This window comes from Herpailurus yagouaroundi, unplaced genomic scaffold (assembly GCF_014898765.1).
Source record: "Herpailurus yagouaroundi ecotype Mexico unplaced genomic scaffold, PumYag 29, whole genome shotgun sequence".
In the NCBI taxonomy this organism is placed as follows: Eukaryota; Metazoa; Chordata; class Mammalia; order Carnivora; family Felidae; genus Herpailurus; species Herpailurus yagouaroundi.
The window spans coordinates 95,474,093-95,487,006 of record NW_024412377.1 but is presented as its reverse complement, the minus strand read 5'-3'; the positions used below and the strand labels follow the sequence as shown (position 1 = coordinate 95,487,006).

The window sequence follows — 12,914 nt, the reverse complement described above, 5'->3', positions numbered from 1 at the left end:
GCTATTCTATTTTTTTTTTTCAACGTTTATTTATTTTTGGGACAGAGAGAGACAGAGCATGAACGGGGGAGGGGCAGAGAGAGAGGGAGACACAGAATCGGAAACAGGCTCCAGGCTCCGAGCCATCAGCCCAGAGCCTGACGCGGGGCTCGAACTCACGGACCGCGAGATCGTGACCTGGCTGAAGTCGGACGCTTAACTGACTGCGCCACCAGGCGCCCCTGCTATTCTATTTTTATGTAACTATGCTGGAGGTCCAAATAACAAAATGTCATTTGGAAGTTATATAAATTTTTCCTGAATCTATAAATCAGTTTATAAGAGCTATTTGATGGTTCATGATGATTATTCATGAAATGAATAATTAAATCTTAAGATAATTCATTTAAATAATTTTTAGCTAATATTTCAAACAAATGAAAAAGTGTAGAAAACAGTATAATAGACACCTGTTTACCTTTCACTCAAATATCATAGAGAATGAACTTTCGTAATATGAACTTGAGATTTATTTAAAGTAAATAAAATGTTACAGATATAGGTAAGGCTACACATAATTGCTATTTCTTTTTCTCCCCCTTCACCTCCTCTTATTGGTAACCATTATCCTGATGTTATTTATTATCCTTGTGCAAGGTTTGTATTTTGTACATATTTGTATTTTAACTGTATATAATTTTGTGTGTTTTTAAAATGTACATAAATATGGCACATTGCACCTATCCTGTTGTATACTGTTTTGTAAATGATTGTTTTAATAATTGTATAGAATACATCTCATTTTCCTGATGATACATTCTTTCCATTTTTTGTCTATTATGAATACAAACAATACTAGAGTGAACAGTCATAGAAATACCTTTCTGAGTACTTGTGTGTCTTTCTAGGGTAGATTACTAAGAGAGGAATTGCTGGGTCATGTAGACCAGTATACACAGTCTTTAAGCATTTCCAAATTGTTCTCCGTATCCTTGCCAACATTCTGCATAAATAGACTTTTAAGCCTTTTGATGATCTGATGAATGTGAAAGCTGTCTTTTAAAAAATATTCCTTCAAAAATTTTCACCGTTAGTATTTCTTTATTCCTTCATTTGAATGTTAGGAATAGCTTGTAGATCCCTTGAAAAATCCTGCTGATTTCGTTTTCCTTTTCCTGATTAAGAAAAGTTTTCGGCTTTGAGTGTTTCTTTTTCTGTAAATATCCTGTTTGTGTCCTTTGCCCATTTTTTCACTGTTTTGGTGTTATTACTGTGTAGAAGTACTACTTCTTTATGCCTTTTTATTTTGTGTTTGGTGGCTTAATATAATTTTTTAAAAAAATTAATCATAGTCTTTCCTTTTATGATTTATATTGTTGTGTTGCTTTTCCTGTTTCTTTCAGTAAATCATTCTCTATCTTGATGCTATTAAGCTGTTTTTCTATGTTTTCATCTAAACGTTTAAGGTTTGCTCTTCATAATTAATTCCCTCATCTAGATTTGATTTGGGGCCACTATGTGAGTTTCTGGCCTACCTCTATTTTTTTTCACATGGGTACCCAGTTGTCCCACCATTGTTTGTTGAACATAGCATACATTGTTTTTGCTGATTTATAGTCCTATTTCTGACCTATACCAACTCATTTGTATTTTTTTTTGTCATTTTCTTTTAAAGTTTTGTTGACAGTTTTTCTTGGGGTTGTCTTTCTTCTGATTTGAAGTTTATTTTCTTTATTCTGAGAGAGAGAGAGAGAGAGAGAGAGAGCATGTGGCAGTGGGGGGCGGGTGGTGAGAGAGAGAGGGAGAGAGGGAGGGAGGGAATCTCAAGCAGGCTCTGCGATGTCTGCACAGAGCCTGAAGCAGGGCTCAATCTCATGAATCGTGAGATCATGAAAACCAAGAGTTGGACACTTAAACACCTGAGCCCAGGCACCCCTAATTTGTAGGAGTTCTTTATGTATACTGGATTTGAGTCTTTGGGCAATATGTAATCTATACATGTAATCTATGTTGTAGCTTTTCATTTCCTTAATGGCATCTTTTGGTTAATAGTATTTAGTTTTGTTTTTTTTAATTTTTTTTTTTTAACATTTATTTATTTTTGAGACAGAGAGAGACAGAGCATGAACGGGGGAGGGGCAGAGAGAGAGGGAGACACAGAATCGGAAGCAGGCGCCAGGCTCTGAGCCATCAGCCCAGAGCCTGACGCGGGGCTCGGGCTCGAACTCACGGACCACGAGATCGTGACCTGAGCCGAAGTCGGACGCTCAACCGACTGAGCCACCCAGGCGCCCCTAATAGTATTTAGTTTTAATGTACTCCAATTTTTAAATCTTTCTTTATAGTTAATTATGATTTATGCCTGTTAAAGAAATCTTTCTCTACCCCAAGGTCGTATATTATTGTCCAGTTATTTTATTTTATTTTATTTTATTTTACTTTATTTTATTTTATTTTATTTTATTTTATTTTATTTTATTTTATTTTATTTTTATTTTATTTTATTTTATTATTTTTTTTGGCTGTCATAGCTATAATCTACCTGACATTGATTTTTGTTTATGTATGATGGAAGTTAGGAATCAGGATTTCTTATTTTTCTATATGGACATCCTTTTGACCAAACCCCAGTTATTGAAAAGACCATCCTTTGTGTACTTTGCTACAATGTTACTTTTGTCACAAATCAAGTAACTGTGTACGCATCAGTCTGTTTCTGGACTTTGATATATTCCACTGTATGTCTTTGTGCCAGAATCACACTAATTTATTTATTTATTGTAGCATTATAATATTGAGCCTTTCAGTCCATGAACATAGTATATTCTTTCATTTAATTAGGTCTTCCTTGGGGCGCCTGGGTGGCGCAGTCGGTTAAGCGTCCGACTTCAGCCAGGTCACGATCTCGCGGTCCGTGAGTTCGAGCCCCGCGTCAGGCTCTGGGCTGATGGCTCAGAGCCTGGAGCCTGTTTCCGATTCTGTGTCTCCCTCTCTCTCTGCCCCTCCCCCGTTCATGCTCTGTCTCTCTCTGTCCCAAAAATAAATAAACGTTGAAAAAAAAAATTTTTTTTTTAAAAAAATTAGGTCTTCCTAAATTTCTCTCAAAAATGATTTATAGTTTGCTGTGTAGAGGTCTTGGTCATTTTGTTAGATTTATTCCTAAGTATTTGATTTCTTTTGATATTCTGGTAAATTGTATCATTAAATTTCTTATTTTCGGGGTGCCTGGGTGGCTCAGTCGGTTAAGCGTCTGTCTTCGGCTCAGGTCATGATTTCACCGTTCGTGAGTTTGAGCCCCACGTCATGCTGTGTGCTGACAGCTCAGAGACTAGAGCCTGCTTCAGATTCTGTGTCTCCCTCTCTCTGCCCCTCCCCCACTCACACTATGTCTGTCTTTCTCTCTCACACAAGTAAATAAACTTTAAAAAAAATTTAAATTTCTTATTTTCAATTACTTACTGCTGAAATCTAGAGATAAAGTTTTATATTTATTTTATATCCAAAGATCTTGTTTAATTCATTTGAATTAATTAAAATTCAAATTCTGTTGAATTTTTGGAATGTTTTGGTAAGAGTTACTTTGGTTTTGTAGAAGAGTTTTTGTATAAGATTAGTGCTGTTTCTTATATGTTTGTAAGAATTAGTGGGAAAATTATCTGGGTTTGGAGTTTTCTTATGGAAGGGCTTTTAATTACAGATGTAATTTCTTTAATAGATACAAGCTTATTCAGATTGTATTTCTTGTGTCATTTTTGCCAATTTTAAAAAAGCAATCAGTTCATTTTATTTAAATTTTTTAAATATTTGGTTATGCCAGATGTTTGGTTATTTATAACAGGTTGATTATTTTTAAGGCTCTGTAAGAGAAATAATTTTATTTTAATCATTATTTTCATCATTCTACTCATGCAGAGTTTCTTTTCTTGTTCTTACTGTGCTAGGCTCTTTCTGTTCCAAGAAACACAGATTCACTCAAGTTCCTTCAAATAATGGAGCTTTATGACACTCATTATAAAACCACATGTAACCATGAGAGAAAGGAATCACAGGAAGAACAAGATCTCTAGTACAGTTTGGCTTTAGCGAAACTGGAAATGTCTGGTTAATTAGGGTATAAGACAGCTTTAGAGATGGAACAGATTTTCTTCTTATCCCCTGAATAGTAAGACTTTATAATATTTTACTTTGAGGCTCTCATTATTTGCATGTGCATGAAGTTTCTCAACTCCTTTAGGCTCCTTTGCTGCTTCTTACCTTTTATTGCTAACTACCCTCTTTACCCCTTGTTCTGTATAATTTTTCTTCATACTTTGTTTCCTCATAAGTTAATACTTATGGTCCCCAGTGCTTTGTGGTCTTGTTCTGTGTTTCTTTTCAACCTCTACTCCATATACCAACTGATTGAATCTCTCCATGGTTCTCAGTTTAAACTCCCAAGAGATTATATGGTTAGTTTCAGAAGACCTTTTATGTGAGGCCATGTCTTGGGCTCTTGGTCAGATACAGAGTGGCCACTCTTGACCAGGCAGGTATTGCCCAGAGTGGTGGGTTCACATAGCACAGCACATGGATGTCTCGGGCTCACTCCTGTCTACAAAGGGCTACAGTTGGACAGTTTCCCTTAGGATGAGTCTATATATGGCAAGTACTATAATTGGTTAATAGAAGCAAATTCTAGAAATTAAATTAGCGCAAGTGTTTGAGCTTTTCTGCCTCCTTTACATCCTCTGGTGAAATGCCAGTGAAAAATGCTGATAAAAATGATATCTAGAATTTGGTATTGTAAATCTCTTTAGTAGTCATCTGTCTATACCTGAAAAAATTCCTGTGCTACCAACCCAAATTAAGGCCTTGGGCAATTAGCTGTATAATACCTGTAGGGTTTTTTTTTTTTTTTTAATGTTTGTTTATTTTTGAGAGACGCAGAGAGAGACAGAGCTTGAGCAGGGAAGGAGCAGAGAGAGAGAGAGGGAGACACAGGATCTAAAACAGGCTCCAGGCTTTAAGCTGTCAGCACAGAGCCCGACCTGGGACTTGAACCCAAGAACCGGGAAATCATGACCTGAGCTGAAGTCGGACGCTTAACCGACTGAGCCACCCAGGCGCCCTATAAATACCGGTAGTTTTAAGATAGACATATTGATTGGTTTTAAATGTAAGCAATATAAAAAACACACTAAGAGGCAGGTAAATGAATATTTAATGAGAAAGCCATAGTAGTTATCTCATTTAGGTTGCTTCTTGTTTTTTCCTTATTTGTACACAGAAACAGTCATGTACATTGCTAAAAATTCACTGTTCTGCAATATCATGGTTCAGGTTTAAGACAAAAAGGCCCTCTTTCCATTTGTGATACTTAATTGGTAACATATTTAAATATCATAAAGCCATCTTTTACTTAAGGCATTCCCATTTATGGAATAAATTATAGCTGTTATGTAAAAGCCCTTTGGGTACAATAAGTGAAATTGCTTTTTAATTTTCTAGGGGGACTCAGAGAGAGTAATGATAATTACTGGACCAAACATGGGTGGAAAGAGCTCCTACATAAAACAAGTTGCATTGATTACTATCATGGCTCAGATTGGCTCCTATGTTCCTGCAGAGGAAGCAACAATTGGAATTGTGGATGGCATTTTCACGAGGTAAAAACATTAGTTCTATTTGAATGTATGTCTGAAAATAAGTCAGGCCCACATTGTCACATGAATTTTCTGTGTACATATTTAGATGAATAGATTTGCTCTTAAAATATTTAGAGCTTAGGAGCTTAAAGAGAGCATTTCATCATGAATATTAATACCAGAGGAGACCAAGGAGAGCATTTTGTCCACTAGTTTTCAAGTTATTTTTGGTTACTCAGTTCTTACTTTAAAGAAAATCTTATATAAAAGATGAATATTTAAACAGACAAAAGCAGATCTGCTCTGCCTGAGTCAGAGTGGAAGGCTTACAGACTTGACTGGATGGGCTCTGCAGAGCACAGTCTGAAAACCAGCCCATCCTCCTCATTTTATAGGTGGGGAACTGACATGGAGAAGGGCACTGCCCAAGATTATGTATGTATGTATGTATTTTTAATGCTAAGAACATTACCCGTAACTAAGTCTTACCCTTCATTTATAAACCTAAATTGCATGTCATATTAGGAATAGAAGTGAAATATCCTGGTCTCACTAATAGGAAAATCATAGTTCAATCTATTTATTCAGATTTATCAGTTCCTTATCAGTATAAGAAGTATCTTATACTTCTTAAGAGCATGAACATTTTTGGAAAAATTAAATATAGTCCATATGTATGTAGTCAGAGTATGTGTATAAGTGTCTGATTGGTTGTGCAGCTGCATATTTCTATAACACTTGACTTTGGAATCACATCAGAATATATCACATACTGAGGCGCCTGAATAGCTCGGTCGGTTGAGCATCTGACTGTTGATTTTGGCTCAGGTCATGATCCCAGAGTTGTGAGATTGAGCCCCACGTCAGGTTCTGTGCTAAGTGTGGAGCCTGCTTGGGATTCTCTCTCTTTATCCCTCTGCCCCTACTCCACCTGTGCGTGTACTTTCTCTCTTGCTCTCTCTCTAAAATAAAATGAGAAAAAAAAATACATGCTGATATTGATGCATTTGAGTAGACATTAGAATACTTTATCTTAGGGACGCCTGGGTGGCTCAGTCGGTTGAACATCTGACTTCGGCTCAGGTCATGATCTCACGGTCTGTGAATTCAAGCCCCGCGTCGGGCTCTGTGCTGACAGCTCAGAGCCTGGAGCCTGCTTCAGATTCTGTGTGTCTCTCTCTCTCTGCCCCTCCCTGCTCATGCTCCGTCTCTCAAAAATAAATAAGCATTAAAAAAAACTTTAATAAAAAAAATACTTTATCTTAGAGCTTGGTTTTTAACCTGAGAGTGAGCAGAGACACCTAAATTCTGTTTGATACCATATCACCAAACAGATGTTATTTTGATCTTTATATATTTGTAGATAAATTCAGTATAAGAGATTTAAGGACTTTTTCTTTACTTTTTAATTGTAATTAGTCTTCTATCTTGTAAAAATAAATATACTAGGTATTTTATTTTGGTTGCCTTAGTAGGGAGAGTGACAGAAATTTAACCAAGGGAAAAAAGATTAAAAGGAGAAGAGGGAAAGAGAGAAAGACTTCTTGGGCAAAGTAAGATGGTTTGACTGGAAGAGAATCTTGTTAGTGAGCAGAATATCAGTTATGGATATTTTTAGATATATATGTATTTTATTTTTTTTTTTTTTAATTTTTTTTTTCAAAGTTTATTTATTTTTGCGACAGAGAGCGACAGAGCATGAACGGGGGAGGGGCAGAGAGAGAGGGAGACACAGAATCAGAAACAGGCTCCAGGCTCTGAGCCATCAGCCCAGAGCCTGACGCGGGGCTCGAACTCACGGACCGCGAGATCGTGACCTGGCTGAAGTCGGACGCTTAACCGACTGCGCCACCCAGGCGCCCCTATATGTATTTTAGACATAAGTAATAGAAAAAAAATAAGAGTTTACTTTTCTCATACAATAAGAATGCTTGAGGTGCACTGTTGTTTCCGCTGTTGTGGTGGTTCTGCAATATTTTTGGCCTTTCCCTCATAGCTGCTAGATAGTTGCTGTGACTCCAGGCATCACATTCATGTTCGCATGTGGGAACAGGAAGAGAGAATGCCACAGGCTCCCCGGCCTCTCCACCCGCCCCCGCCTTCTTTTTTCAGGAAATCAGTGCCTTTTCAGAAGCCTCCCAGAAGGCTTCCACATATATTTCACTAACCAGAATTGTGTCTCATGGCCATAATTGCAAGGGAAACAGTAAGAATTTGGTTTTGTCCAGCTTTTCTCATGAAGTTAGGCACATATTTAGGAATGGATTCAGAGATAATCAGAAAATAGTTTTTGCCTATAAGAAATGAATTCAGTGATAATAATAAAAAGTTAAACTTTATAATAGTAACATATTTAAAATACCAGAAATAACATTCTTACCAATGTATAGTGACTGTTTTATGCCCCTTATATTCAATGCTTTATATAAAGTACATTCAGGGATATCAAATATAAGCCTTCTGAAAAAGGATAAACCACACTAATTTCAAGAAATTTAGGTATTTATTCATTTTAATTTATTCTTTTATCCAGCATATATTAGCATCTAATATATAACAAACAATGGGACTGCCAAACAACCATATTTTCTCTTCTAGTGAAACTTACCTGGTGGAGATGATCAATATTAACCAAAAAAATTACATAAAAAATGTGAAATTGCAGCAGTGACAAACATATAAAGGCTGTGTACAAGATGCTCTGACAGTCTGCGAGCAGGGTATGAGCTATACAGGGAAGGCTTCCCTTAGCAAGCAACTCTTGAGGCCTATCTGAAGGGTGAGCTGACTAATCAAAGGAAGAAAGACAATTTCAGACAGGGGGTGTGTGTGCAGAGTCTCTTAGCATTAAAAAAAAATCATAGATAAGTGACTGAAGAGTGACTCTCTAGGGGAACATTATTCTAGATGAAGTTGAAGAATAGGTAAGGGCAAGTGACACAGAGTGTAGAGGGTTGGGACTTTTTCCTCAACCATGAGAAACCATTGAAGAGTTCTAAGCAAGGCTTGGCATGATCACATCTACATTGGCTATAATGCAGGAAACGTTTGGAGAAAGGACACAGTAGTAACCTTATCAATAGACTCCTGCAGTAGTCTCGGTGAGAGGTATCAGTACTTTGGGTGAGGTTTGTAATGTTACTTTGAGTGGAAAGGGGTCTAATTTGAAAGGTGTTTAGGAAATAAATCAACAGGGGTTGGTGATAGAAGGGATATGCAGCTGAGATGAATGGAGTGTCAGAGATGACAGTGGTTTATGCATCTTGTTTGGACAGTGCTGGCATTTACTGGAAGAGTGTGATTTTCTTTTTGCCGTAGATCCTGACTTTTATTTTTATACATAGTAAGGAGAATACTCTGAGACATTCTAGGGGAGCTGTCATATAGGCAGTTGGATATAGAGTCCAGAGGAAAAGATGAAAAGTAATGATATAAATTGGCTGTGAGACATCTCTGTATAAGTGGTAAGTGAAGACCTGGGTGTGGCTGAGATCATGTTAGCAGAGAGTATAGTGGAGAAAATAAGGTCCTAAGACTGAGTCTTAGGACTACCAACATGTCATAGGTGAGTAACATGATAAGCTAGAGAAACCAACAAAGGACGAGTAGCCAGAAAGGGAGGACAAAACCAGGATGTTACAGTGTCAGGGAAAGACTCCTCCAAGGAGAAAGGCAGTGCCAACAGCACAGAGAGGTCAGGTGAAAGGAAGCCTGAAAAGTCAACTTCGATCTTAACAAGGTGGCTGTCACTATTGACCTTAGCAGGAGCTGTTCGGTGGAATGGTGGGACCATACTCCGGTTAAAGAGGGTTAAAGAGTGAGTGAGAGGTCAAGAAATAGAGTGTTAGTACAGGTGTCACCAGGGCAGCTTGGCCAGGGGGAGACGGTAAGAGATCCAGTGAGGGACTTGTGTTTTTGAATGGTAGACTTGAACGTGTTCCAGAGGGATATGTTATATCCATAAATTTCTGATTTAAAAAATGCCTTGATTACCTTGGGAAATATTAGAACAAGTTAGTAATGATACTTCTAACAAAAAATCATTAGTCACTTTGTAGAATGAAAATTGAAAAATAAAGAGAGAATCAAGCAGCAAGTCTGTCTTTCCACCCAGGTGAGAGAAAGTTTCTCATGATGGAAGTGTTCCAGCTAATAAGCAAAGAAGGAACGACAGAATTAGTGTGTCACCCTTTTTTTGCAACCCCTCCAGGGTGGAGTTTTTCCAGAGAAGTGAATGGAAGGGCAGAGGGAGTTTAAGAGTTGGCCAGTGTATGTTGGGAATGGTGGACCATGGAACTTTAAGAAGAGGGCTGACAGCACCAGGGAAGGCACGTGGTAGGTGGGCTAGAGTCCTGAGAGGTTTCAACAACAGTCGTGGTGGAGGTGCTGTGTGAGCTGGAATGGGCAGCTTTTGAGATGAAACAGTTCATGTCTCTGATGAAATCCAGGATGTGAGTCTGGTGATGGATGGCTGAGATAGAGTAGAGGAGGAGATAGGCAAAGAGGAGATCTAGGATTGAGCTGGATGGTGTTGGCTGGTTTAGCCACGTGGACCTGAAGGGCTACTGGAAGCAATGGTGGGGCTCTTGGTGGAGACAAGATACACGCCAAGTATTAACAGCTTTGATGAATGAAGGGGAGTGATTTGAAACTGAATAGCTGCAGCATGGACAAAAGGAAGATGTTACGGTCTGGTGGTATAACCTCAAAGGAGCTGTTTTTATTACAAGAAGGTAGAGCCTGGAAGGAAGAGCGGTGAGCCTGAGAATCCTTGTGGTATCAGGTGAGGCAAGGAAGCGAATAGCTGGTTCTCCTGAGAGGGCTGCAGGGGAGGGACTGGAGAGGACAAAGGAGGGAGTGCACTTGTGGAGAAGACAGCGAGGACACAAGAGATCTGGCTGGTTATTTGGCAGCTATTCCGAAGTACCTAGTGTTCAGGTTTAGGAGGTGAGTGAGGCAGAGAGTTGGATAAACCGTGAGAAGTGTAGAGCCATATGGACTTGATGTTGGTGCCAAAAACCACAGAGGAGGACACACAGTGTTCTGACTGATCAAAATAAGGAAAGTAGAAGAATGGGGTCTGGAGACTAGTCTGACCCAGCTTGGGCAGTGGTGGATCCACAAGCTGTAGGTGCTACACACTGCAGCCTAAATGGGTCAGCCGACTGTAGCCCTGAAACGAGACACACACTGTGTCCTCTGGACTCAGAAGCTCATCAATCAAACAGGAAAGAAATAGATAAAAACATGTGCGAGGGTCTGATTGCAGTGTCCCCGCCAGATATTACTGAGTGCCCTCTTAGCCAGTCATGCATCTTTTAATGCTTTAGGCCTAATCTTGGCACCCATTGCTTACTACAAATTATTGCAGAAACTGGTTCCCTGCTCTCTGAGTCTTCCTTTTTTTCCTTCTCCAGTCAGTTTTCAAGGCCCTGTGAGGTCCTTTCAGAACACAGCTATGATCAAGTCATTCTGGTGCTAAAGTACAAGTCTCTGAGCAAATCAGTTAAGAACGACCAGATGAACCCCAATCTTTTCAGTCTTGTTTTCTGTTTCTTTCCCTCACCTACCTATGTGTCAACCCAACTCTTCTTTCTGAATTCTAGGAAGCTATTATGTACTTTCCCATTTGTCTTTTTTCAGTTTATACTATATCCTGGACCAGATATACCTCTCTTGCTATTTTTCTTGTTAAGATTCCACCTCCTTCACGAAGTCTTCCTGGAGCCCCATAGCCACAGTTAATGTTTCTCCTCTCTATACTGTGTGTTTTGCCTTTTTTAAAAAAATGTGTATTTATTTCTGTGTGTGTGAGAGAGAGAGAGAGAGAGAGAGGGAGGGAAGGAGAGCGAGAGCACGCAAGTGGGGGAGAAGCAGAGAGAGAGGAGACACAGAATCTGAAGCAGGCTCTAAGCTCTGAGCTGTCAGCGCAGAGCCCGATGTGGGGCTCAAACTCAGAAATGGTGAGATCATGACCTGAGCCAAAGTTGGACATTTAACTGACTGAGCCACCCACGTGCCCCTGTTTTGCCTTTTTTTTTTTTAGCCAATAATAATATTCCCATTTATTTATTTATTAATCTACAAAAAGAATTGCTACATTGTATGGTCGTTCTTATTTTGGTTTTTTTAAATATGAAATTTATTGTCAAATTGGTTTCCATACAACACCCAGTGCTCATCCCAACAGGTGCCCTCCTCAATGCCCATCACCCACTTTCCCCTCCCTCCTACCCATCAACCCTCAGTTTGTTCTCAGTTTTTAAGAGTCTCTTATGGTTTGCCTCTCTCCCTCTCTTTTTTTTTCCTTCCCCTCCCCCATGGTCTTCTGTTAAGTTTCTCAGGATCCATGTAAGAGTGAAAACATACGGTATTTGTCTTTCTCTGTATGACTTATTTCACTTAGCATTAACACTCTCCAGTTCCATCCATGTTGCTACAAAAGGCCAGATTTCATTCTTTCTCATTGTCAAGTAGTATTCCATTGTGTATATAAACCACAATTTCTTTATCCATTCATCAGTTGATGGACATTTAGGCTCTTTCCATAATTTGGCTATTGTTGAAAGTGCTGCTATAAATATTGGGGTACAAGTGTTTTGCCTTTTTTAAAAAGTTCTTACCACTTTTTGTTTTATAGTTATTGGTGTAAACCTCTGCCTCTCCTGTTGCGTAGTCCATTCCCAGAAGATGATTTTCATGTTTTGTACATTTCCCTTCCCCCTCCCCAAACCTGGAACTCTGCTTTGTACATATATAACAGACACTCAACAACAGGGCTATTGAATGAACTAATCTTTAAGTCAAGATCAGGCCAATAGAAGCTAATCCCATGGGCAGTGGGGAGTTGTTGAAGACTTACGAGTAGGAAGATGATGTGATCAGAGTTACTTACAGTTGAGGTTTCAGGAAGATTAATTTGGCCACACTTTGAAAGATGGATTATACAAAGGGATGATGTAATGCAGTTATTCTTGGGGAGATCCTGAGCATCTTAATTAGACTGACAGAAATGGAAGTGGACAAGGGACAGAGGAGAGATGTTACAGGGTTAGAACTGACAGGCTTTGGTAACTACAGTGGATGAAGAGTGATAGATAAAGAACTAGAGACAAGGAGGCATCAAACCTCGGTGACCAAGAGAAGTGAATGGTGGTGTTTGTCAGTGACCCTAAGAAATTCAGGAAGGGGATCTGTTTTCAGAAGTGATCTTAACTTGTAACATGCAGCACAACTAGGAGGCTGCGTGATAAGATCGCCATTAAATTTCCATGTCTTAAGCAGAAACAATAGACTGTTAGGAGACAGTGG

At 38.9% G+C, this 12,914-nt stretch overlaps 1 protein-coding gene across 5 annotated transcripts in view; it reads left to right on the top strand.

Annotated features, from left to right (window-relative positions):
• MSH3 (mutS homolog 3) overlaps window positions 1-12,914 on the top strand; it is a 186,484-nt gene that overhangs the window by 141,805 nt on the left and 31,765 nt on the right. For all 5 annotated transcript variants that reach the window (XR_005782947.1, XR_005782945.1, XM_040449648.1 and 2 more), the window contains exon 20: window positions 5,467-5,624. Coding sequence is in view for 3 of the 5 variants with exons in the window: in XM_040449648.1 (XP_040305582.1) it covers window positions 5,467-5,624 (158 nt within the window). In the remaining 2 variants the exon portion in view is untranslated. The remainder of the gene's footprint in view (window positions 1-5,466; window positions 5,625-12,914) is intronic.